Source organism: Rhincodon typus, chromosome 7 (genome assembly GCF_021869965.1).
Source record: "Rhincodon typus isolate 14 chromosome 7, sRhiTyp1.1, whole genome shotgun sequence".
Classification (NCBI taxonomy): domain Eukaryota; kingdom Metazoa; phylum Chordata; class Chondrichthyes; order Orectolobiformes; family Rhincodontidae; genus Rhincodon; species Rhincodon typus.
Genome location: NC_063338.1, coordinates 23979932 through 24006831, shown reverse-complemented (window position 1 = coordinate 24006831; position 26900 = coordinate 23979932). Strand labels below are relative to the sequence as shown.

The 26900-nt window shown below is 39.6% G+C and overlaps 1 protein-coding gene across 1 annotated transcript in view; it reads left to right on the top strand.

Annotated features, from left to right (window-relative positions):
- pikfyve (phosphoinositide kinase, FYVE finger containing) overlaps positions 1-26900 on the top strand; it is a 99226-nt gene that overhangs the window by 31271 nt on the left and 41055 nt on the right. Inside the window, exons 6-11 of the mRNA XM_048598715.1 lie at positions 3978-4185; positions 15018-15104; positions 17100-17238; positions 18629-18786; positions 20271-20382; positions 26194-26341. Of these exons, the coding sequence (XP_048454672.1) occupies positions 3978-4185; positions 15018-15104; positions 17100-17238; positions 18629-18786; positions 20271-20382; positions 26194-26341 (852 nt within the window). The remainder of the gene's footprint in view (positions 1-3977; positions 4186-15017; positions 15105-17099; positions 17239-18628; positions 18787-20270; positions 20383-26193; positions 26342-26900) is intronic.

Genomic DNA, 26900 nt, shown 5'->3' with positions numbered 1-26900 from the left:
TAATATTAATATATACCATACTGAATCAACCACAATACTTCGCATTGAAATTCTTCAGACATATGAACATATGAATTAGGGGCAGGAGTAGCCACTTGGCCTTTTGAGCCTGCTCCACTATTCGATAAGATTGTGGCTGATCTCATTACTCCACACTTCTGTCTATCCCTGATAACCTTTCACCACTTCATCATTATCAAAATCTATCTACCTCTGCTTTAAAAATATTTTAAGGCTTCAGTTTCTACTGCCTTTTTGAAAAAGAAAGTTTCAATTCTCATGCCTTTCTGAGAAAATACTTCTCTTCACTATCTTAAATGGGTGACCTTTAGTTGTAGCTTCTCCCACGAAAGGAAACTTCCTTTCCACATGCAGTCTGATAAGGCCCCTCAGGATCTCGTATGTTTCCATCAAGTTAATTTTACTTTTCTAAATGTCAGTGGATGCAGGTCCAACCTGTCCTGCTTCTCTCATGAGAAAAACTGACCATTCTAGTTATTAGTCTAGTAAATCTCTGAACTGCTTCCAATGCATTTAGATTCTTCCTGAAACAGACCAGTACTGTACACACTATTCCAGCTGTGGTCTCACCAATGCCATGTATAACTGAAACATAACCTCCTACTTTTGTGTATTCAATTCCCCTTGCAACAATCTATAAAATTATATTCGCTTTCCCAATTGCTTGCTGTCTTTTCATAATAACTCTTTGTGATTTCTGCACTCGGATACCCAGATCCCTCTGCATTTCAAAGCTTAGCAACCTCTCAGCATTCGAAATCACGTCAAAATCCCTATCTGAATCACCAAACAATTCATCCCTATGCCCTGATTATATAACGTGTGGATTTTCTTTACCTTCCTCATCATTAGTTGTGTTATGACCAGACTCTGAACAGTATTCCTCAAGTTACTATGGTTCCTGATTTCAAATTGTCAAGCTTCCAGGTGAAAAGTAATGAACAGGGAACTGTCTCCCCACCTTTACTAAGCAGACTTGTAGCACTCAGTTTGAGAGAGTCCTTTACTTATGACTTGTGTTGGTTTTGTAACACACTAGCTGTTGACCCTAGGCTAGTACTCACAAGGACCCCAACCCATTGAAATACTAGCACCTCAGCTCACTTGCACACACCAACACAGATTGAACTGATTTTTCATCCCTGTTGTTGTGTTTTCTTGAATGGGAAAACATAAAACATGTCTCTTGTCCTGACATTCATCTGTTCCCCAACATATTCACAATTGCAGATGATTCCCAAGAGGTTATATTTCAGCTTGTAGTTTATTTCTCATCATTTATGTCCTTCTGTTTGAAGCTTCACTGATGCCTTGTCAGGTGTGATATCCTAGGATTTCTCTTTCTCCAAAGGTCACTATATTTATATCTGCAATCATCATTTGGTTGTGTCTGTCTTTTTTCTTTTTTTTTGAAAGAGCACATACTTAAAAGTTCAGCATGACTATAAGTACATAAGGGTTCCTGTGTCATTATGACAATAGTACAGTAACTTCAACATCCTCATTTCACAAATAATTGTCCTTGATACCATCGTATGCATTTGATAGTCAAAAAAAAATTCTGCAATGTGGACTATCTGGATCAAATTCATTCCATACATCTATGGATCTAAAACCATTTTGCTAGTCAGTGTCTTATTTCCAGTCTTTCTATGTTTCTATACCTGTGAACATCCAATTGTTTCTCAGCTTTTGAGGTAAGTCCTTGAGAAACTCATTTTATACATATGTTCCAGGGGTAAACAACAAAAAGTTGTTGGAAAAACTGCTACATCATTATTGGTTGATTTTCCATCATTCAATGCATCATCGACCAGGTGAGATTTGAGTGTATGCCAGATTAGTAAAATCTTTTCTTTGCATAATCTGCCTGGAGTCAAATTTCATGATTCTTTGATCCATTCCCTGTATCTACTTTCATCAGTCCAGCCTTTTTTCGTGAATGTGGACAGCAGTGACTTTCTGAAATTTTTTTTTTTTTTAAGGGTAAATCTAGCTCTTGAATATCACCATTGCTTTATGTTTGTATCATCTGTCAGAATAGAACTACTGTATCCTACATCTTCTTGTGGCCAGTTGTCTTTCAAAGGATTTTTTCCTTTCAACAAATTTGGTAACGGCCTTGTTTTCTGGCATGTTGAGGTTTATCAATGTTTAAGTCACATTTTTAATGAAAGTCCGTCAATGAAAGTTCTTCCCTTCAAGTTAGAAGAATCATAGAATCCCTACAGTGTGGAAACAGACCCTTCAACCCAACAAGTCCACACCGACTCCCAGAGCATCCCGTCCAGACCCATTCCCCTATAACTTGCCTAATCTAGACATCCCTGAACACTATGGGCAACTTAACATGGCCAATCCACCGAGCCTGCACATCTTTGGACTGTGGGAGCAAACCCATGCAGACGTGGGGAGAATGTGCAAACTCCACACAGACAGTTGCCCAAGGGTGGAATCAAACCCAGGTCCCTGGTGCTGTGAAGCAACAGTGCTAACCACTGTGCCACCCTTGGATGAGAAAATGGTGAAAGTTTTACTTTGTGGAGCTCGGGGGGCAGGCGCTGTGAAGTTTTGGCTTTCTGGTGGAGTAGTCAGTCTACCTTTTTTGTATGTGCACTAACCTTAAATTTTGAAATATCATCTATTTTCACTTCTCTGGGGCTGCATGTGGTTCACTGGTTAGCCCTGCTGCCTCACAGCACCAGTGACACTGGTTTGATTCCAGCCTTGGGTGTCTGTCTGTGTGGAGTTTGCACGTTCTCAGTGAGTCTACGTGGGTTTCCACCGGGAAGTCCAGTTTTCTCCCACAGTCCAAAGATGCACAGGTTACATGAATATGGTGTATTAAATTGCCCTGTAATACCCTGGGTTGTGCAGACTAGATGGGTTAGCCACAGGAAATGCAGGGTTACGGGAATAGGATGGGGATGTAGGTCCGGGTGTGATGCCAAAAGGCCTCTATCTGCACTGTAAAGATTCTGTGATTCTCTGAGTGCATTGAATGAGTTGATATTGGAGGCATTAGTATTACCAATCTTGTTACGACACTTGTTAACCTATTCTGCGTATTCTCTAGCCGAGGCCATTTACTCAGAATTTCTTTGCTGCTGTATTTAATTTTTCTACACATTTTTAGTTTATTAGATATCTTTCTCCTGTCTTTCATTATTTTGTTAAAAAACATTAAACTTGCTGGCTGATGTATCATTTATTATTCTTCTCTGTGAATGTTGCAACTTTCGTTTTAAATTGAACCAAATTTTCTCTATTCATTCTTGAAAGTATCATTGTAGATCATGTGGTACATATCAAACTGTTGATTGGGAGTTTGCTACTAGAATTGGAGAATGAAAAATCTAGATACTCATACATTTAACAAGTGAATTGTCATAATTGCCCTAAGTAATAATCACAGCGTGGTTTGATCTCCTCTTAAAATAAAATGATGTCTGCATGAAATATACAGAAAAAAATCAGCTTCTCAGGCAATAACTGATGGGCTTGTAATTTACACAAATCTAGTGGTAAATATAAAAGTTGTAAAAGTCTAATCTCTCAAGTTCTCGCTAACAATTGATGTTGACAAAGTTACAGATATTAAATGTGCAACTTACTGCTGCATGCAGGTGATGCAAAAGTGCTACTGATTTTATCCATATTCTACAGCACTTGCATGTGAAATGTAGTTCATGAAATGTAGTCATTAATCTTACCTTGTGGGTGGACCAATTTTCCCCACAAGGTGAAACATTTTTCCAGTGTTTGGCACAGTTAACAATAACACTTCTTTCAGAAATGTATGTTGATAAATAAAGATCAAACTAGCTTGCAACCTTTGATAATGAATGCCACGAGCTTGTCTTTAATACTTTTTGCGTTGCTTGTTTGCTCTAATAACTTTCCAAATGTTTCTATGAAATGCATACTGTTCTAAAATAATCATTTTTTCTCTTCAGGTGATCTTCGAGCTTGCACTTACTGTCGTAAAATAGCTTTGAACTATGCACATTCCACAGACAGCAGTTCCATCGGTGAAGATCTAAATGTTTTGACTGACTCAATGTATTCTGTATCCATATTGGATCCAGTCGAACCTAGAACTCCTGTAAGTGGAAGAAAAGTCATCAAAAATATATTTTTGGAAGAAGACCTCGTGTGGCAGAGGTATATATAAGGCATTTTACATTTGAACTGTCCCTTCACACACAAGATGTAGGTTTCTGTCTGAGGGAGACAGATAGAAGTTGCTACAAGAGAAGTAAACATTTATAATACAGAACAATTCCTAGCATGGAGGTCCGCAGCACAAGTTGGAAATTAATGACAATCTTGTTTTGACTAATATCCTAAATGATTTAAGGACTAGAAACACTGATGCAATAGGCATCACATTTTTGGTTAAGGTATATTATTTGATCAGAATTTTACTCACCTGTGGCCTGCGTTATTCTTAGTTTTGAAATATTGATGTTCACAATTGATTGAGGAGAATGGGTAAAGGTTCCATTCTGTCTGGCGTTGATAGTCCTTGCATAGACCATCCCTCTTCAGACGTTTTATGGAAAGCTTTTGCAGGATGCTTTGTGGTATTTAAGAACAGTGAAAACTGCGCCAAATTAATTAGTTTTTTTTTTAAGATTTCAGAAAAATGTTTTATGATGCAAAAGTTTTGATTGAGACACGTGAAGGAAAAACAGCTATTGAAATCTGGCGTGTGCAATGTACCACACATTATTCTGACTTTATCCATGAGACAGGTCTGCTAATTTGTATTTTTGAATTCAGTGGCAGTAAAACAATTGAGTGATACTAGTTTTCTCTGTTTGTAACTCACATAATAGATAGTAGACATATTTGCAGATTTTTCATATGAAAGTCATTATTTGGAAGGATGCTGTCTATAGTTTCTTGTAGTAATTGGTGTAATGAAGGTAACTCACTCTTATTCGTTCAATCACTATCTGTCCTTCGGATTAAAACTTGCAATCATCCAAAAAAGGGAACCGTTTATTGATCTGGAATCTTCTCCTTGCTCGAGTATAGATAGAATCTTGTTCTTCTTTTGTGTTCTTTTCTGTCCTTTGTAGCAATTCTTGCTGTCATCTTTAGAAGATTTTGACTAGGATATTATGTGAAGCAGTAGTCACTGGATTACTGCTCCACTCCAACTTTTACTGATTTCAACTTTGGCTGTGTATTCTTTCTAGATCTACGCTTGACTGCTCCAGAAATTTGTTACACAGTATTCACCAAAGAGCTCTATTGCAATGCTGTAGTTTCTTTTGGGGTGTTAGGGGTGGATGTAAAATTGGATGTTTCCTTGTAACAGCCCCAGTCATTAACTTAATGGTCCAGTGTGAATGCCAGAGAACAGATGAGTGTACGTGTGAATGAATGAATGTAGGGAGGATGAGGCAAGGTGTCAGGTGGATAGGATGGCACGCATGTGAGGTATATAAATGGGTGAGTGGATAATTGTGTCGAGGATGGGTGTGGTCTAGTCCGGTAATGGAAGCTTATCAGATCAGGTATTTGGATTGTGGTGGCTAGTCAGGCTGGTCAAGCATCTTTTCCATAGCTTTGACAATTGTCTCAGTGAAATTTTTCAAGCATAAATTTTCTTTCTTACAGAATTTCTACTTGCATTTATAACAAAGCAGTATTTGCGAATAAATCGGTGTTGTTTTGACAGTACTGACATTCAGTGTATCACTCTCAAATTACCTTCCTTCAGTCAAGTCAAGACTGCCTCCAGCATCTGATCCATACCATCATTAAGTTTAGCAACCAAACCTCAGGTAATGCAGCATGAAGTAGAGCATGGGGTCATCTTGAAGATATTTGCCAAATGGTGAAAGTGCTGTGCTGATGGATTATAAAATTTACTGAATGAAGGGCTGTTCATCAACCCTAAGAAAATATTATTTACTTCTTGGGATCAGATGGATGCCATTTTGGAAAGAGTGCAGGAGTACAACTTGTAATAGATATAAGTGTGGAGCTGGAGAAGCACAGCAGGCCAGGCAGCATCAGAGGAGCAGGAAAGTTGACGTTTCGGGTCGGGACCCTTCTTCAGAAATGGGGTTTGGGGTGGGGAGCTGGGAAATAACTAGAGAGAGGAGGGGTGGGGCTGGGGAAGGTAGGTGGGATGGTGACAGGCGAGTGCAGGTAGGGAGTGCTGGGGATTGGTCAGTGAGGTGGGAGGAACGGATAGGTGGGAGAGAAGATGGACAGGTTGTGTCAGGTCAAGGAGGCGGGGATGAGAGGGAGGGTTGGTCATGGGATGAGGCTGGGGATGGGGAGATTCCATGGTCAATGATTCCATGGTCATCCCATGACCAAATCACCCCACGCCTGGCCTCATCCTAGGACCAAGCCTCCCTCTCATCCCTGCCTCCTTGACCTGACACAACCTGTCCATCATCTCTCCCACCTCACTGACCAATCCCCACCACTCCTCCCTACCTGCACTCACCTGTCACCATCCCATCTACCTTCCCCAGCCCCACCCCTCCTCTCTCTCTTTACTTCCCAACTCTTTCCCCCCCACCCCAACCCTCCCCCACAACTTCCCCATTTCTGGGAGCTGCCCAAAACTCCTTTTTTAAAAATTTGATTTCATTAGGTGCCACATGAAAGGTTATTGTGGAAAGTAAAAGCTCAAAATGTAGGGGGTGACATATTGGCTGGGTAGCAGGAAGTAGAAAGTTGGGAGAAGTGGGTCTTTTTCAGCCTGGTAGGATATCACGAGTGTAGTGCCACAGGGGTCAGTACTGGGGCCTCAACTCTTTACACTTTATATAAATGATTTGGATGAAGGATCGATGGTATGGTAGCAACATTTACGGATGACACAAAGATTAAGTAGGAAATTGAGTTGTGAAGAGGACATTAGAGCCTATAACGTGATATAGACAAGCGAGTGGGTAAAGATCTGGTAAATGGAGTACAATGCGGAAAAGTGTGAAGTTGTTCATTTTGACAGGAAGAATGACAAAGCTTATCTAAATAGTGAGAGGATGCGGAGAGATCTGCATGTCCTGGTATGCGAATCACAAAGTTCGTATTCATATACAGCAGGTAATCAGAAAAGCTGATACAATGTTATGGTTTATTGTAAGCGGAATTGAATGCAAGAGAAGGGAGGTTACACTTTAGTTATACAGGGCATTGGTGAGACCCCATCTGGAGTAGTGTGTACAGTACAGGTGACCATACTTTATGGAAGGATGTTGATGTTTGCAAGCAGTTCAGAGGTTTACTAGACTAACACTTGGAATAAACAGATTGTCTTCTGAGGAAAGGCTAAACAGGCTAGCCTGTATCCCCTTGAGTTTAGAACAGTCAGAGGTGACTTAATTGAAACATACAAGGTCCTGAGGGGACCTGACTAGGTGGACTTAGAAAGCATATTCCCTCTTGTGGAAGAATATAGAACTAGGGGGCATCGTTTAAAAAAAATTAAAACATTTAAAACTGAGATGAGGAAACATTTTTGAGGGTTGAGAGTCTTTACAATTCTCTTTCTCAAAAACCAGTGCATGCAGAATCTTTACATACTTTTAAGGCAGATGTAGATTCTTGATTATCAAGGGCGTGAAAGATTATTGGATATATGTAGGAGTATAGAAATGAGAATAAAACCGGATCAGCCATGTTTTTTTTTGAATGACAGAACGGGCTGGAAGGGCTGAGTGGCCTATTCTTGTTCCTTGTTCGTATGTAAAATGGAAAACTCCAGAAACTGCAATTTTTGAAATACTTTTCAGTCCCATCATAGAAAATGTTGAATGCTTTTCCCAATTTTTCTTCTTATCATGGGTAATTCAGAAGATTAGTGTAGAGTCAGAGGTTAACTTCATGACTTCCAGTGCGATCGACAACCATCAAAATCGACCTCTGTCAAAGTCCCACATAGATAAGATCTTCTGATTAAAGTAGATGGTCAGATCTGACAGGCTGCAATACTTCAGATTGCAACTTAGCACTTGAGAGACTAAACTGATCAATCAGGGTTTTCTAACAATCTGTTGGCCCACTAATGACATTCAAAAAAAAAATGCTTTAAAGATTTACAATCAGAAATTGGAGGGATTTCATGTATTTATACCAACACAATGATCTTGATTCAATGGGATATGATGCACCAACAGTTCTATTGTTCATAAGTATTGGTAGATTCAAGGCACGCTGAACTTAAAGACCTAGATTTTGTTGTAATAATAATGAAATCATCGGTGCTTGATGTTTAATACGGGGTAAATCTGACAGCAATTTTTGGTATTTACAGAGAAGCAATTAGATACAAAAATGTAATAGTTGCTGTCAAATATATCCTTCTTCCTCTGAAGGTGTGCTGTTGTGATCCTTGATAATAGTTTCTAATAAATCTATTCAGAGATGTTATTACACACGTCTGGAGCAGGTGGAACTTGAACCTGGGCCCCTTGACTCCGAGGTAAGAACACACTGACTCTGACAAGAGCCGTCCTCGATAGTCCTGATGTTGAATTCAGTATCAAGTGCATGAACCTTGGATGCTTGCCCGCTAGTTTTGTAAAATAGCTGAAAACATGAGAGCTGTTGCATTGAAGTGTGGAGTATTAATAGTATGGTAAATGATAATTGATGAGTAACCTAGCTCACAATTCAAATAATTTTTATAAATGTGGATTTTCATTTTCTCAAAGTTACTGTTAAGAGGTGAAAGAAAAAGGCCCTTTTTTAGCTTTCATCTGTGTCTTTGTCTTTTTTCTCTCTCGATCTAATTTCTATTTATTTAGTTTTATGTGCACAATTTAACACAAATTTTATATTTCCTAATTTGTATTTTCTTCACTTGCGCTCTGTCTCATGAGTCTGATTGATCAGAGGGTGGTTGTTTCATGCCCTGTTTCAAAGTGCCACAGCCTTCATGTAGAAGGCATCATATTGAAACAGAAGGATGAGAGGTGACTTGATAGAGGTGTACAAAATGATCAGAGGTATAGATAGAGTAGACAGCCAGAGACTTTTTTCCTAGGGTGGAGGTAGCTTTTATGAGGGGACGTAGTTTTAAAGTGAAAGGAGGTAGATATCGGGGAGACGTCAGAGGTAGGCTCTTTACTCAGAGCATGGTAGGGGCGTGGAATGCATTGCCAGAGAGGGTAGTGGAGTTGGCCTCATTAGGGGCATTTAAGCGGCTATTGGATAGGCATATGGATGATAGTATAAGGTAGCGGTGGAGGTTAGATAGACCTTAGGTTTCAGGTAGAAGTTTGGCACAACATCGTGGGCCGAAGGGCCTGTACTGTGCTGTACTTTTTCTATGTTCTATGTTCTAGATGGCAAATTTTCAGTTTTGATCTCTGACAAAATTGTAAAATGTCTGGCCAGTTAACTGCAACGTAAACAACAAAATTCATTCCTTCACTACTGAGAATAGAATCTGACCTAATAGTGAAAATTGTTGTAATATCATTCTGTCATTTTTTTTTTGCACAAACGGGAGCCATGAAATATCATATCCCAAACTTTATGCCAATCGTTCCCTCTTGGAATACTTATTTAGACTTGGCAGTTCCTGTGTCTGAGGCAGAAAATAGATGTTCTTCTGTCGTGTCCTCAATTAAAGTTCTTGTGTCACTCCAGACTCTCTTGTTCAGCTGGAGGTTACTACTGACAATCTGACACATCCAGTTCATCTTGGGTCACCTTTTCTCCCAAATCTGGTAGGAACCTGCTGTGTGGGCTACAGTATAGGAAATGGAGTGACATGGCCAAATCAGCCGAACGATCTTTTGCAGGTGACATAAGAAGCTGCAGGCTATTCTGAACAACTTCTTTTTTTGTTTTTGGGGTCCCGCAAGTGTCTGCCTCAAATTTTTGAAGGAATCCAGTACGATGGTATCCAGTTTCATTCTTGACAGTTTTTCATGTTCTAAGTTTCACAACCATACAATAGAGCAAAGAGCGTGTTTGCAGTTCAGAACCACAGCAGAGCAGAGAGTATATTTGCATTGTACCGCTTGTTTTAATGGAAAACCTTTTAACTGTTTCAAATCTTTCAGTAGGTTGAAATCTGATATTTTGACTAATCTCCTATTGAACTCTCTGTCTCAGGCTCCCTGCATATTAGTGGAACTGCCTGGACAGGAGAAGTCCTCTGTGATGTCAACTTTGCTCCGATATAAATGTCTGTTGTTTAGTGGTTTCCTGTCATCCTTTTTTTTTTGTGTTTATGGTGACCCATTCTTCGCCTGATTGCTGATAGGTGACATTACTGAAGTCATGGCTGACAGGGATTCACAAATGGGTGAGGACTGATCTGGTTTTGAACATTGTTAGAACGTGTGCATGCACACACCTCCCCGCCTATAGATTTAGAAGATACTCACATGGTAGAGAGCTTTATACAGTTATTTTGCAATACATAATCTCAGGATTGGGTCCTCATTCTTCACTTGTAAAGACATTTACAAAATTACATGGACTTTCAACGACCACAGAACTCTAACACAAACTAACCAGTTAACTATGGGACCAAGTTGGAGAACTGCTTGTTTGCAGAGTATTAAAGTGTAGAAAGGAATAAACTTGTTTAGTGATTGCCATTTCATAATAGTAAAGATCAAGACCAAGCTGAAGTGGTGAAAGAATCAAAGACTTTGAACAGATTTGATATCAGCAGGTCAATGTCATTTGAAACTAAAGATGATTTTCAGCTTACCTAGATGTGATGTGCAGGTGGGAGGAATTAAAAGTAGCAGGGCTAAAAGATGTCTGGATATCAAGCGTCTCTGAATGAAGCCTGGGTCACTGACCAAATATGGACCTTTAATAGTAGAAATGAAGGTACTTCAAGAAAAGCAAAACTGGAAGCAATGCCTTTTATCAGGCTTATAATTAAAGGGAGGTGAAAAGGAGTGCTGAAAAAGACATGAGAAAATGGATCAACAAACAAGCACAGGAATCAGAAGGCCCAGCTGCTTGCAATGACCTCCGATCACTGTTTCAAATTAGAAAGAACGTTGCAGGGAACTTAAAAATAAGGTTGGGATTAATTACTGTCAAGATGGTACACTCTTCTTGAAAGCTGGAGACAAAATTATTGTTGGCAGAACACTTTGAGGAAGCCTTTAATAAATCTACTCTGGCCAATTCAGCCCAAGTCAATAAGCTCACAACTGAGCTTCCAATAAATGTAGAAAGACTTAGTGAAATTGAGATGACAAAGACCGGTACTTCGCTCAAGAACAACAAATGTCCTGAAATGCTAAAGACGGGCAGAGCAGCAACTGTTCGGTGACTATGTATACTTTGTAACCAGGTCTGGGCACTGATGTTGTGGTCACTCATCTGTATCTGCAAAAAAGGCAACCTCATTGTAAGTGTCTGCTGCTCAGAATGCAGTCTGTATGATGTGGAGACCAAACATAGACTGGGTAGCTGGTTTGTAGAACATTTGCACTGCAGCCATAAGCATGACTCTGAACTTCCAGTCACTTGCCATTTCAATACACCATCTGGCTCCTGTGCAAGAGGGTCTCTCCAAGGCCTGTTGCAGTGTTTCAGTGAAGCTCAAAATGAGCTTCTGGAACAGTACTTGGTTTTCCGTTTAAGAACATCAGAACCTTCAGCGTTCATTATTTGAGTTTAATAATTTCAGACCATCGACTCTCATCAGTATTGGAAGGCAGTCACTGTCTTATCAATATCAATTTAAAGTGTGCTGCTTTGATCCTTGACCTTATTCACAGCACAGTGGATGGTGAAAATTAGAGTATGCCCAATTTGGACCAAAGTGCCTTCACTCTGAGCAGATTTTTGCACTATGTGGATTGTTTGGAACTACCCAGAATATCAGGATCCTTTGCAGTTAGTTTAATTGATTTCACTAAAGCCTTGGATTTCCTACATCAGTCTTCACTCTAAACTTTTCACATCCCACCGAGGATGATTGCAGCTCTTGGGAAGGTCTGTGAGAATTTCAAATGCTGTGTAAAAACGCAGGATGTTAGTGACTGGTTCCATGTTCTGAGTGACATCAGGCAAAGTTGCATCCTTTCTCATCTTCTTCTGTTTGTTGCCACCATTGAGTGGGTATTAAGGAACTCGACAAAGGGCTTTCTGGGATTAAATGAACCAATGGCTGTCCATTTATAGATTTGAGCTTTGCTGATGACATTGCTGCCCTGCCAGGCACTATAATAGGGTTGCCACCGCAGCGATGATTCCCATATTTTAATTTTAAGAAAGCTAATAATAGGATCACAAACTCATGATTTCTCACTTTTTTGTTACTTAGTCTAAGGCTTTATGAATAGCTGAATGGGTAAAGGTCACTTTTGTGGTGACTAAGATTTTGGAGAAAAAATTGCGAAACTTGAAAAGTTTGAGTTAATGAACATAAGCGAGCGCAGATTTGTGGAAGGAAGATCGATCAAACACAATAGAGTTGGGCTTTTACTTGAGTTACATATAAGGCTAATGAAAGGAATACAGTGGTTGTCTGTATAGATTGCAAGAAAGCTTTTGATGAATATCACTTAAAAGACTGATTAACAAAGTTGAAGCTCCTGGACTAGGAGGATCAATGTCTGCTTTGATTTTAAAAATAAAGTTTGGACTAAGGAAAGGTGTACTTCAGATTTAAGTCATTTTCCACAAGGAACAGTGCTTGGATTGCTTTTTCATGATGTACACGAATGACTTGGTTATTGGAATACTGAGTAAAATGTACAAATCGGTTGGAAAAGCTTCTAAAGGTCTGTGAGAATAAAAATGATAAGTTAAGAAAAATGTAAGTCAGTCAGAAACAAGCAGGGGAAGTTTCATAGGGAGCAAAGAGATGACTGACCAATTCAATACATATTTTGGTCTGTTTTCTCAAAGGACTCAAATGCCCAAAATGTCTGGGGAATACAGGGTCGAGTGAGAGAAACCAAAGGAAATTGGGTATTTGTAAGGAAATGGTGTTGGGGAAATGTGATTGAATGATTCGTCACTTGTACTCTAGAATGGTCAACACAGTAAAATAGTGAAAAGCTTCAACTGTCACCATAATCTGGTGCTATTTTAAATAGTTTAAGAATAAAAGAATATAGCTGAAAGAATGTCCATCTTTGTTCTGCCACCTCCATCGCGAGCCATAAGCTGGCTGACGAAGGACAACTGCTGAGCCACCCCAATGATGAAGTTACTATTCTTCAGGTGCCATCTCTTGATCATTGGGCCCACCTTGCTGACAGGGTACCAATGCCAGGTCCCATGCTGGACCCGCAACCAGGAGCCCCCCTGACTCTGCTGCTGCTGCCACCACCGCCTCGCTGATAATCAGGTGTTCCTGGCTCCGGGCCTACTACAACTAGGAGCCGTTGTCACTGCCTCGCTGATGACCAGGAGTCCTGCTCTGGGCCTACCACAACCAGGAGTGCCTGGCTCTGCTGTCAGGCTAGGTCGCCACCTCACCAAAAATCCTGCACCAGCCACCCTCCTAAACCTCAATTGTTCATTCACCCAATTACTAATGGTTAATTTCTGCTTTTCATTTAGCAGAATGTGTTTTTCCTGCATTCTTTTGAACATAGCTTTTAGTTGTATCCATTGTTGCTCTACGTTGTTATTTGCAAATAAATACAAACATTGGAATTAGAAGCAGGAATAGTCTATTCAGCCTCTCTTCATTGCCCATTTATTTCCCAAAAGTCTGAGACTCTGGAATCTGTTCCATAAACGTGTTCCTGTTGTTTCCATCATTGGTTTGTCTCTATTTATCATCTTAAAGCAGATTGTATTAAGACCACTATTTCCTAATGTTCTCCATCTTTTACTTTTGTACTTTGGATCTCAAAATGAGGAATGAACCAAAAGCAAATCTTCTTTTGTTGGCCTTTACACATATTGGGTTACAAAGGAGTTCTATACACATTGTATCCTTTTATCCCCTTTGCCTGCGTCCTCTATGCAATTAATATTAGGGTAATTGAAATCCTTGATTACTCGATACCTTTTGCTCAATTTTCCAAAGTGCATATTTCCTCATTTACCACACCCTCTCCACTATTATGCAGTATATAAACTATTCCAATTGATCTGATTCCTTGTTATCTTAGTGTTCTAAGATTCTGCTTTGGTCTTGCTGATAACAGTGTCATATTTTATCTACTGCCGTTGAGTTATCCCTTCTAAGTGCAGTTACATCACTATACCTTCACCCCTTCTTTTTTTTTCTAAATATCTTACGTAAATTGTAATTCCCAGTCCTGAATTTTCTGTAGCATGTCTCCATAATCCCTAGAGTATATAGTTCCACATGATGCGATAGCTACAATTGCCTTATTTTTGACGGCATACATTGCTGTGCAGACATTTTAAATCCTTTTCAATAGGATTTCCTTTCACTTGAGTTATTCCCAACTGATTCACTGATTCCCTTTCAGGAAGGAAATTTGCCATCCTTGCCCTGTCTAGCCCACATGTGACTCTGTAATCCATCTGCTTGACTGTCCACTGCCCTCTGCTCTCTGAAATGGTGTAGCAAGCTACTAAGTTTAAAGTCCATTTGTGATGGGCTAGCGAAACCCACACCCAAGGGACAAGGAAAAGAAATATCAAGATGCCATGACTAGAAGATCTTTGGATAGTACATTAGCAATTTCTTCTGAAAGGAGGGATCAAGAAAGAGGAAAAAATTGCAATTACGAAACAGCAGCTAAGATTTTTCAGTAATTGATACGCCAGTCATTATTATACTCTTTTTCAAATGGATCTTATAATAGTTTGATAACAAAAGTAAATTACTGTTTGTGATAATGTGCTATTTAATATCGAAAATTTCGCTGGAGACATCAGTGGAATTTGAAACCGTTATGGAATGAGTGCAGTGCTTTAGGACCTGCTGTTTTTGATCATTCAGGCACATGTGATGCACTTGTTAAATTTTAACTTAGTTGTTAAGCTAGGACAGCCAACATTTAATTTTGGAATTGATGATGTTATCTTTTTCTTTCAATCAGCTTGGGTCACCAGGATTCTCAGAGTAATTTGACAACACGTCTCCCAACTGTGCAGGAGGATGTAGGAAAGTCACCTGCACGAAAAAGGTTTGTTTAAAAGGAATACTCTGTTCATTTTTGCCGTCATTCTTTACATTGTATGTGAACTTTTTTTTTGAAATCACAAAGGTGTTCGTATGAAAAAAGAAAACCAGAACAATAATTGAAGCATTTAAAGCCTCAAAGTTTAAATGTTAGGGATTTTGTCTCATCAGAAACATTTTTGACATATAGTTAACAAGTCAATTTTTGGAGGAACAAACATAGAAATGAAGCGGCAATGTTAATTTTTCTATTATTGATTAGGGAACTTCTTTAAAAAAAATCAGTATTCTATATTTTTCAATCATTATAAATGTTTTAAACATTTTGAAAATGTGACAAATATGCTAGTCTTGCATTAATGAAATTGTATGATCAATAAAGAAATGTACTATTTTTAGTATTAAATTAACATTGAATAATCAGTTCTGTTCAAGTTTTTGTTTGAAGAATAAAGAAGGTACAGCAAGATGGATGGAAAGATCAAAACATTTTAGTATGAACTGTTCTCCTGTTTCTAACTATTTAATTGTCACATTTTGTATCTACTTAGACGTCTGTTTCTCCCCTTTTTTTTTAAGCCTTAATTCATATTTCACATTGCTATGATATATTACACAGAATTCTGTATGAACTTTCTTCCTTTTTGATTAAACGAATTACAGGTTTTTCTTGACTTTTTTTAATATGGTGATGACTTCACGTGAGCCAGGGTTTTTGAAACCATATTGATAAATATACATCTTGTTTAACTGGTTTGACCATTTACTTGAACTGTGTACCAACCCACTCAGTTCAAAGTAGCAATGACCATTCTGAATTTGAAGATTTGAAAGCCTACATGTTGCATTTTTCTATTACTATTTTCCTACAGCATTTTAGTGTAAGGGTCTTCTGCCTGCTTTGCACTTGAGCTCTTTAAGGCAGAATTTGCCCTCTCAGCTGATGTGCAAGATGCCTCCTGTGATAGCAGTAAAAAACAGCTCTTGAATTTGCTACTTCACAAGTGTTTAAGCCTTTGCATGTTGTGACCCTTTTAATTCTGAAAGTGAAATTTGCCATAATCCCAGAGGTCCATAGGCTGCTCTCTCACTAGAGGGCAATGACAGGTGGTGAATTTAACCTGGAGATCACCACACTTCAGGCAAGTTGTGAGAATGAGAAGGCAAAGCCTTCATTGTGACCTCAGCCAGTGTAAGAATTGAACCTAAAGTGTTGAACAAACTCTGCATTGCAAACCAGCCATCCAGCCAACTGAGCTATCTAACCCCACACTTAATAAAAAAAAAGGACTTGGTTTTCATTGGGGAATGATCTACAGGTTCTGATCAATTCAATAGGACTTCACCTGCAATAATAGGCTTGACCTTAATTATTGTTCGTTTAAACTCATAGTACAAAACTATACGATGTGTTAAACTTGTTTTACAAGGATGAAGTTTGCAAACTAAAATCTTTGTTCTGCACAGAATGAGTAGTCTTTGCAACATATTTTGGAATGTATAGCTACCTTGTCTTTTACGTCTTTTATATTTTATATTCTTGCCCCTTAAGATAAAGTAATTGATTAGAAAACATTTAAGATCTCTTTGTCTTATGCTATCTCAAAAATGTTAGTTTGCTTTCCTATTCGGTGAAACGACTTCTTTGGAAAAACCCCAGTACTTGTTCAAATATTACTGGTTTCATGTCGTGCTAAAGGAATTTGCTTTTTGATGTTTTCAATATAGTTGCTTTATCTTGATCAAAAGACCCACCCCATATTCTTGAATGTATTATTACATGAAGTATCCTGACGGCTTGCTTCAATGGATTAAAGTTGCTTCAAAACTGATACTTGAGGGAAAAAGATAGTTGCAAAAAGCAACATGTTATCAAATCTAGTAAGGATGTTAGGTATCTCTGTTATTGGCTCAGGTCTATATAGTTTAACCGTGATGGATATATTTACCAGCCTTAGCTGTTTTGTTTATGTTGATTTTACTCTCCTCTGCATAACAGGTCTGTAAGCATCACCAATCTTTCTTTGGACCGGTCAGCTTCACCCATGGTTCCTTCATATGACAGCTCGATCAGCCCTCAAGCTTCTCGGGCATATGTTAAAACTGACCCCAATGAAGATGAAAGAAAAATTCTTCTGGTACTTATCTTAGTGGTTTCTGGAAGTTAGACAAGATGTGACAGGCAAAATGTTGCGTCTGTGCAGTAGTATAATGCAAATTGCTGTGGTACATGATTTTACTTGGTTTCATCCCCGATACGCTCAAATGTAATTGTGTTACTTTATCATGTGTTTCATATTGATTTCTGTCAATAACATCCCTTCACATCAGTCTCAAAACTGGACGATTATTGAGCACTATTTATTGTGTTCTGCAGTCCAAAATTTTAATTAACTTGGTTTGTTTGACAATGATTTTGTATGTCAGCCCATAGCTCGGTTCTTAGCAATCTTGATTCTCAGTGAGTTCAGATCCAACTCCAGGTGCAGAAAATTCAGGGTTGCAGACTGTTCAAAGGGAAAGTCAATGGTGAGCCAGAAAACTAAAAAGAATCCTCTGCCCTCACTTCAAAGAGTTAATCCTGGCCTTAGGAGTTGGCAACCAATCTGATGGACAGACGGCTCCATCTTCCCTGGCAGTGACTGCAGAAAGAGGCCTGAGAATTAGGTTATGACTGCCGTTTAGAAGGTAGGTGCCAGTATTTTATAGTGGGGAGGGATCCTAGAGACAAAGGATGGAGGTTAGGTGGCCAGTTTCTGCCAAGCAGGTGGCACGAAAGGAAGAATGGAGTAGTATTTTAGGAGGAATATGCACACAGCAACCCCAGATGAGGTACACCCACCCCATGCTAACTTTGTTTATGCTGGCCATGAGATAAATAGCTTCCTTCCTCCTGTCTGGCTGCCCATGCCAGCTGTAGTTTGGGATTGACAATGTATTATCGAGCCAATTGATCTCAACAATTATTTGCATATGGTGGGTGTACTGCTAATTTTCACACCCATCTTATGAAGAGGCCAGATCAGGGGTGCATGGAAATGTGGTGGGCTAAGTATCTAACCTATTTTATATGCTGTCATGTCCAGAAAATATCTGGCTGAGGCGCCTAACATCTAGCCTTGGGTCTTGGGCATGCCAATCACACTTGACACTTCTTTACAGAACTTAGGCAGCGCTACACTGTCAGGAATGCTTTCTTTTGGATGAAACATTAAACTAAGGATTAGCCTACCTTTGTAGGTGGATGTAAAACATGCCATGGCCAATAATTATCCCTCAATCAGTGTCACAAAAAACAGTAAGTTTTTTGAAACTTGCTGTGTGCAGATTGATTTCTGTTACAACATTAGTGACCCTTCAAAAGTATTTTATTGAATGAGGTACTTGCAGATATCTGGTGCTCATGAAAAATGTTAGATATTTTTTCTTTTTTCAATGGATATACATAATCCACTCTGACATGAAATTAAATTTCAAATATTTTTGTCTTTTTCCAAAATTCATCTTGAATTCTAATTTCTGTTCTAGGACTCTGTGCAACTCAAAGACCTGTGGAAGAAAATTTGCCATCACAGCACTGGCATGGAGTTTCAGGATCATCGATACTGGTTGCGAACTTATCCTAATTGCATTGTAGGAAAGGAACTGGTGAACTGGTTGATTAGAAATGGACATATTACTACACGGTAATCTTCATAGTTGAAATTGAGACATTCTGAAGTGCAACTCTCATACATGTAAATCAGCCAGTAAGGAAATGAGCAATTAATGTGAATGCAAGGTCAATTTCAAGCTCTGCTGACATCTCAAAGGTCAAATTATCAACATTAAATAGCATGTTTAACAAAGCAGTTTCTGATAGTGACTGGGTTATTAATTACTAAAAAATTTTAGCTGTTGTTTTGCAATTGTAATCTTTACTTTTCCTTGTTTCCTCCTTTTCAGAAGAAAATGTCCTAAAGCACTGTCCATCTAAGGGCTTCCAGTCATGGCATCTTTATCAAGGAGGAAAAATGATTAAATGGAGGATATTGATGGCAAGGGAACAATTGGAACTGAAAACATAAATTGATAGAAAACCCTATTAAAAATTAACAGAAGTGAATGCGCAGCAATACATCATGCCTAATAAAATAGTGAACTGAAGGCAATCGGATCAGCCTTGATTTTATCAAATCGTGGAGCAGGCTTGAGGGATTCGAAGAGACTAGATTAAATCACACACAAAAGACCCAGACTTTGAGGCAAAGAGATTTTATTCGTGATGTCACGGAGAGTCAACGCTGACAAAAAGTCAGGTCCGAAGACTCCAAGTACAAAAAAGAAGCAGAATTTATACAGTGGTACAAACAAGTTAAAACAAACTGCAATTGTACTTTGTTTTAGCAAGGCAAGGTTGTTACTTAGGCAACCGCACTTACATTAATTGAAGCGGAATGCAGTGAAGATAAGAGTACAGATGCTGCAAACCCTAGCTTTTTGCTATCTATCCTACGTGACTTCTCAAACTAGGGAAAAGCAGTTTGCAGTTCCGGCAATATGTACTTTTCATAAAGCTAAAGTTTCCCTACTTCGTGCTCCTAGTCATGTATTATTTTAAGTCATTACTACTCAGCCTAAATTAAACCCATCTCGTCGGGATTGAGTCTTCTCGGAGTTGGGTTGCCTGTGAATACAGCCCAAAGCATATGGTCAACACCATCTAAGGCAAAATACTGGCACAAGACTGATAAACAACAAGTACTGCAAGGGAAAGTTGAAACAAACTTCACAGGAGTGTTTAAGGGCTCTTGTGGCACAGTGGCTGGATCCAGGAGGCCCGGGTTCATGTCCCACCTGCTCCAGAAGTTGATTAAAAATACCTTTAGGGATCGAATGGGGTTCTTGTGGTGCAGTGGTAGTGGCCCTACCTCTGAATTAGGAAGCCTTGGTTCAAGTTCTTCCTGCTCCAGGGGTGTGTAACAACATCTCAGAATAGGCTCTTTAGCAAATATCTTTACAGAGGTGACTTTTCTCTGAATTGATCATGCGTGAAAATGAATTTACCTTGGTGTCTTGGGATTTTGAGTACAAACGTGCCCACTACTGTGCAGTACTTTGGAAGTTTTTTTTTTTGTGTGAATTTGAATGTGACCAGATCATCTACTTCATCCACTTCTCCTCTTTTTAGAGCTCAGGCAATTGCCATTGGTCAGGCATTAGTGGATGGACGATGGTTTGACTGTGTAACTCATCATGATCAGCTCTTCAGGGATGAATATGCCTTGTATAGGCCTTTGCAAGTAAGTGAACGTAGCACTTGCATGTTTCAGCTTCGCCAGTTTCTGGTGAGACAGTTATCAAATGTACTTGAAGGTTTTATGCATAATATAGCTAATCATTTAATTGACTCAACTTTTAAAATCTTTGAATGCATGGTCACTCCCTAATCTATTTCCAACTCTATCTGATCATAGTTATCTATGATGTCCTCCAAGGAATCGTGGAAGCTGGCCTTTTGGCTACTGAGTCCGCAGCAACCCTCTGGCAGAACATCCCCCCGCTAACCCTGTAGCTCTGCACTTCCCATCACCAATACACCTAACCTGCACATCTTTGGATTGCAGGAGAAAACCAGAGCCCCTGGAGGAAACCCAGGCATATGCGAGGAGAATGTGCAAACACTGCATGGATAGTTGCCTGAGGCTGGAATTGAACCCGGGTCCCTGGTGCTATGAGGCAGCAGTGCTAACCACTGAGTCACCGTGCTGCCCTGTTTGCTCCTTACCTGTTCCTCCCCCCCACCCCCCATTTTGTTAGCTTTTGCATGTGCACTGATGGCATCCAGCTTTAAAAGTTTTTGTAACAGTCCACCTTCTAAATGACCTAGCAAGCCATTCCACACAAGGAAAATTAGAGAGAGATCTCGTCAGTGATGCCACATTTGGAAAGGAATAAAGAAACTCTCTTTCAGGCTGTTGTTATCTCTAAACTAGAATATCTTAACACATTCCTGGCTGGCTTCCCACATTCTGCCCTCCCTAATTTTAAGGTCATCCAAAACTCTGCTTCCTGAGAGTTAACTCGCAGCAAGGCCCATTTTACCCTATCAGCCTTGCGCTCGCTGACCCGTATTAGCTCCCTGTCAAGCAATGTCTTAATTTTAAAATTTTTATCCTTGTTTTCAAATCTGTAATATAGCCTTGCTTCTTCTAATCTCCTGTAATTTCCTCCAACCCCATAACCTTCCAAAAATGAAATGAAATCAATAGCAAGAAGTATTATCGAGTCAGAAAGTGTACGCTCTATGCAGGTAGATTTGAGGAGCCACAAAGGAAAACAAGACCCTGATAGGAGTTGCATTTAGGTATCCTAACATTGGTGCGGATATGGGGAAGGAAATAAATCAGGAGATAAGAAAGGCACCGCTGCAGTAATCATGGGACCCTTCAATATACAGGTGGACTGGGAAAATCAGGTTGGTAGCAGATGTCAAGAAAAGGAATTTGTGGAATGTCACTGTGATGGGTTTTTGTTTGGAGTAACATGTGGTAGAGCTTCCTAGGAAGCTGGCAGTTTTGGATTTGGTGATGTATAATGAGGCAGAATTGATTTGGGAGTTTAAGGTGAAGGAGCCCCTAGGGGCCAGCGACCATAATATGTGACCGAATTCACCTTGTCGTTTGAGCTGGAATCAGATGTAATCATATTGCAATTGAGTAAAGGTAACTACAAAAACATGAGTGAGGAGCTGGCCAGAGTTGATTGGAAGGGGGGAACATAGCAGGGAAGAAGGTGGAGCAGCAAATGCTGGAGTTTCTGGGGTTAATTTGGGAGGCACAGCAGAAATTCATTGTAAATAGATGAAAGGAAGGACAAGGCAACTGTGACTGATGAGGAAAGTCAGGGACAGCATAAAAGCAAGAGAAAAGGTATACGATGTGGTAGAGATTAATGGAAATCTAGAGGATTTGGAAGCATGAGAGAAACCAGCAGAGGATATTTGTTTTTAAAAAAAAACAATAGATTCATACAGCTGCAGAAAAGGCCCATTGAGTCCGCACCAAAAATAAGGAGGGAGATTACATGTGACAGCAGGTTAGCTAGTAATATAAAAGAAGATTGCAACAGTTTTTAGATATCTAAATGATAAGCAAGAGGCAAGAGTGGACATTGGACTACTGGAAAATGAGGCTACAGAAGCTGTAATGGGGAACAAAGAAGTGGCGGAAGAACTGACTAGGTACTTAACATCAGTTTTCATGCTGGAAAACATCAGCATATCAGAGCTTTGAGTCAGGGGAAGAGGTGAGAGCAGTGGCTATCGCTAAGGGGAAGGTGAAAGGTCTGAAGGTGGATAAATGGTCCAGACCAAATGGACTACACCTCAGAGTTCTGAAGGAGATAGCTGAGGAGATTGTCAAAGCATTCTTTCGGGAATCACTGGAGTCAGGGAAGTTGCCAGAGGACTAGACAATAGCTAATGTAATACCCCTATTTAAGAAGGGAGCAAGGCAGAATACAAGAAACTGTAGGCTGGTTAGCCTCACCTCAGTCATTGGTAAAATTTTAGAGTCCATTATTAAGCATGAGACTGAAGAGCTTTTGGAAGTTCCTGGTAAATAGGGCTGAATCAGGATGACTTTGTCAACGGGAGGTCATACCTGAAAAATCTGTTAAAATTATTTGATGTGGTAACAAGCAAATTATTTAAAGGAGAACCAATGGACATAATATATTTAGATTTCCAGAAGGCCTTTGGCAAGGTGCTGCATAGGAGGCTGCTAAAGAGCCCATGAGGCTCTTTTAGGGGCAAGGTACTCGTACGGATAGAGGATTGGCTGACTGGCAGAAGACAGCGAGTAGGGATAAAAGTGGTCTTTTTCAGAATAGCAGCCAGTGATTAGTGGAGTTCCGCAGGGGTCCATGTTGAGACTACAACTATTGATGTTGTAAATTAACAATCTGGATGAAGGAACTGAGGGCATTGTTGCTGAGTTTGCAGATGACACAAAAATAGCTGGAGGGTCAAGTAGTGTTGAGGAAGCAGGGAAACTACAGAAGGACTTGGACAGGCTAGGAGAGTGGGTGGAGAAATGGCAGATGTAATACAACGTGTGAGGTTATGCACTTTGGTAGGAAGAATCGAAGAGTAGACTATTTTCTAAATGGGGAAAAGCTTCAGAAGTCTGAAGCACAAAGGGACTTGGGAATCTTCATTCAGGATTCTCATGCAGGTTCAATTGGCAGGTAGGAAGGCAAATGCAATGTTAGCATTCATTTCAAGCAGGCTAGAATATACGAGCAGAAATATACTGCTGAGGCTGAATAAGGCTCTGCTCAGACTGCATTTGGAATATTATGAACAATTTTGGTCCCTGTATCAAAGGAAAGATGTTCTGACATTGAAGGGCGTCTGGAAGGGGTTTTACAAGAATCATCCCAGGAATGAAGGACTTGTCATGTGAGGAGAAGTTGAGGACTTTTGATCTGTAGACGTAGTTCTGCTATAACGTATGTTTCATTAACGCGGATTGGCTGTAACGCAATTGATAAATAGAGGATGCTGTTTGGATAACGTGAGCTTTCTGCTGTACAGGTATAGTGACTTTCCTATAACACGATATTTGGTGGTGATTTTTCTATAGCACAAGGTCACACAAGAACGCAACTATCACATTATGGGAGAACTACCTGTACTCAATGGAGTTCAGGAGAACGAGGGCGGATCTCATTGAAATGTACAGAATACTGAGGCGCCTAGATAGAGTGGATATGGAGAAGATGTTTGCATTAGTAAGAGAGACTAGGACCAGAGGGCACTGTATCAGAGTGAAGGGACGACCATTTAGAACTGAGATGGGAAGGAATTTCTTCAGCCAGTGAGTGGTTAATCTGTGGAACTCATTGCCACAAAGAACTCTGGAGGCCGAGTCATTGAGTGTGTTTTAAGACAGAGATGGGTAGACTCTTAATTGGTAAGGGCATCCAGGGTCATGGGGAGAAGTCAGGAGAATGAGGTTGAGAAACATAGTAGTCATTATGGAATGGCAGAGTAGATCCGATGAGCCAAATGGCCAAATTCTGCACCTATGTCTTAGATCTTAAAACATTTGCACTCCTCTAATCCTAGTCTGATCAGTTGTATATTCCTAATCATTAATTACTTCACCGTTGATGGTTGTGTCTTCAACTTCCTAAAATGAGAAAACATTTCAAATGGTTTAAACAATGTCAGAGAGAAAAGAGGAACAAACTATTGTGTTTCTGGCTTCAGCACAAACCTCTACTGAACCCAAGTGTAGGCTGCATTCAACTTTGTCAATAGCATTTTCTTTAAAATTAAAAACAAAGTTAATTTGTTTTCACTATCAGATGGTTGTTTCCCAAATATTAAAGTTTCGTATAAACCTGGAAAGCATATTCTTATCCAGTAATGTCTCTGCTATCATTTTGTGCATTGTAAACTTAAATGTTAAAATATTTAACTTGAAAAGCAGGTGAAGCCAACTTAAATAACAGTCCAGAAAAGACAGTAGACTGTAAGTTTAATTTTCAGCATGGAATACTACTGAAGCAGGATTTGGCTGCCTTTACTACCAACTCTGTCCCAACACCAACCAATTTTCCATATTCAGTGTTTATGCTGTCACAGAATGTTGGTGAGACCTTTTCTGGAGTACTGTGTGCAGCTCTGATTGCCCTGCTATAGGAAGGATATTATTAAATTAGAGAGGGTTAAGAAAGATTTACCAGAATGTTGCTGGGAATGGAGAGTTGAGTTATAAGAATAGGCTGGGACTTTTTCACTAGCGTGTAGGAGGTTAAGGGGTGACCTTTATACTGGTTTATAAACATTCATGAGGTGCACAGATAAGGTGAATAGCAAGGGTGTTTTCTCTAGCGTTGGGAGAGTTCAAAAGAAGTGAGCACGTTTTTAAGGTCAGAGGAGGAAGTTTTTAAAAAGGACATGAACAAATTTTCTTATACAGAGTGGTTTGTGTGGGATGAACTGCCAGAGGAAGTGGTGGATGTAGGTACAGTTACAACATAAAAAGACATTTGGATAAGTACATGAATAGGAAAGGTTTGGAGGGATATGGACCAACGCAGGCAAGTGGGACGAGTTTAGTTTGTGAACATAGCGTGAACTAGTTGGATTGAAGGGTCTATTTCCATGGTGTATGACTATATTGATCCCCAGGTTTGCTTCCTGCAGCCAAAAGTAACCTGCCAGTGCTAAACAATAAAATCCTGGTGGTACAGTAGATTTAGTGAGGAACCTTTTAAAGGCAGATGCTCTCCAAGGGTGACATCCAAACTCTAATACTGAAGGCTTGGCCAGGGATATATTGGGCCAGACTTGGAGAGGATGCTGATACAAGACACATTGTCTTTGGTCAGAAGGCTCTGAACCTTCTACATCCTAGGATTTCCTTTCACATGGTGGTTCTGGAAGAGAATTGAGAGGCAATCAGATGCAAAATCCTCTTCGGACTTGACCCCTGTGCAAAAGGCCCCACTTGTGTGCACCTGGCAGAGAAAGGAAGGCCAGTGGTGACCCGCTCTTGGGGTTTTGGGAGAAAAGTCATGATCAGGATAGTGAGATGATGGTGTATCTTAGCGCGTTAAACGTTTCTCTACTCGTATGACAGTCGCCTTTCATCTTGCGTAGGATTCCAGTTGACGATGTCCCTTTTGATTGATTTCTCTGATTTGTCAATTGATTTGCTGCATGATGTGTATATTTTGTGTTCTTTTCTGAGGCAAGGAAAAATATTATTTTCTACCACATTCTGATAATGTGTACCTGGAGGTACTAAATGTCAACGTTCCCTGGGTATTAACAACAAAGAAATTCGAGAAATGAAAGTGGTATCTAAGGAAGTTATTGACTAACAGGAAGTATTTTTCCCCTATATGTTCGTATTTCATGCTGATTAAAGTTAGTCTATGTTAAATGCAGTATTTTAAGATAGAAGAGTACCAGTTATAAACAACCTGCTTCAAATAATCTCATTCAAGTCTGTCGTACCAAGTAGCAAGATTTTTTTTGTACAGGAAGAACACTTTGTCTTCCATTTTGGTTTTAAGAACCAATGTCTACATTGCAGAGTACAGAGTTTTCTGAGACACCGTCTCCAGACAGTGATTCAATGAATTCGGTGGAAGGCAATTCTGAACCGTCATGGTTTAAGGACATCAAGTTTGATGACAGTGATACTGAGCAGATGCAGGATGATGGAGAAGAAATCATGCAAAGTAAGTCACATTTTTAAGATGCAGGAGGTGAGGTTAATTCTTAACACTGAGGTGAAAAGAAGTGACAGCTTGTATTTTAATAATAATTCTTTTTGGAATTTCAGTATTTTGGCCAGTGGTTCAGAGGTCTACTCTGGAGAGCAAAGTAGAAGGGAACAAAAGTGGGATTGGTCTGTGTAGTTTAAGGATAGACATCAAAGAATAGTCGTAGACACACTACAGTGGGCAAGACAGATAAACATGGCATACCATGATGGCAGATCTTCTTACAGGGGTACCTACAAACAGCAGCAGGGTATTTGTGTTGCCTAAATAGAGAACAATTAATTTAAAGCGTACAGACAGCAATTTTTTTTAACATATAAGTAGCTCTTGCTGAATTTTTTCCCCTCAAATGAAGGGAAAAAGCAGAGGGACTTTAGGTTTTATTCAGTAAATAATTGGAACACACTTGAGCTGGTTCAATATCTGAGAAATTGGCGAAGCACATTTTTATGAACTCATCAACTATAATAACCTTTTCTATCACACTCCAATTACAGCAACTAGAATGAGTTTC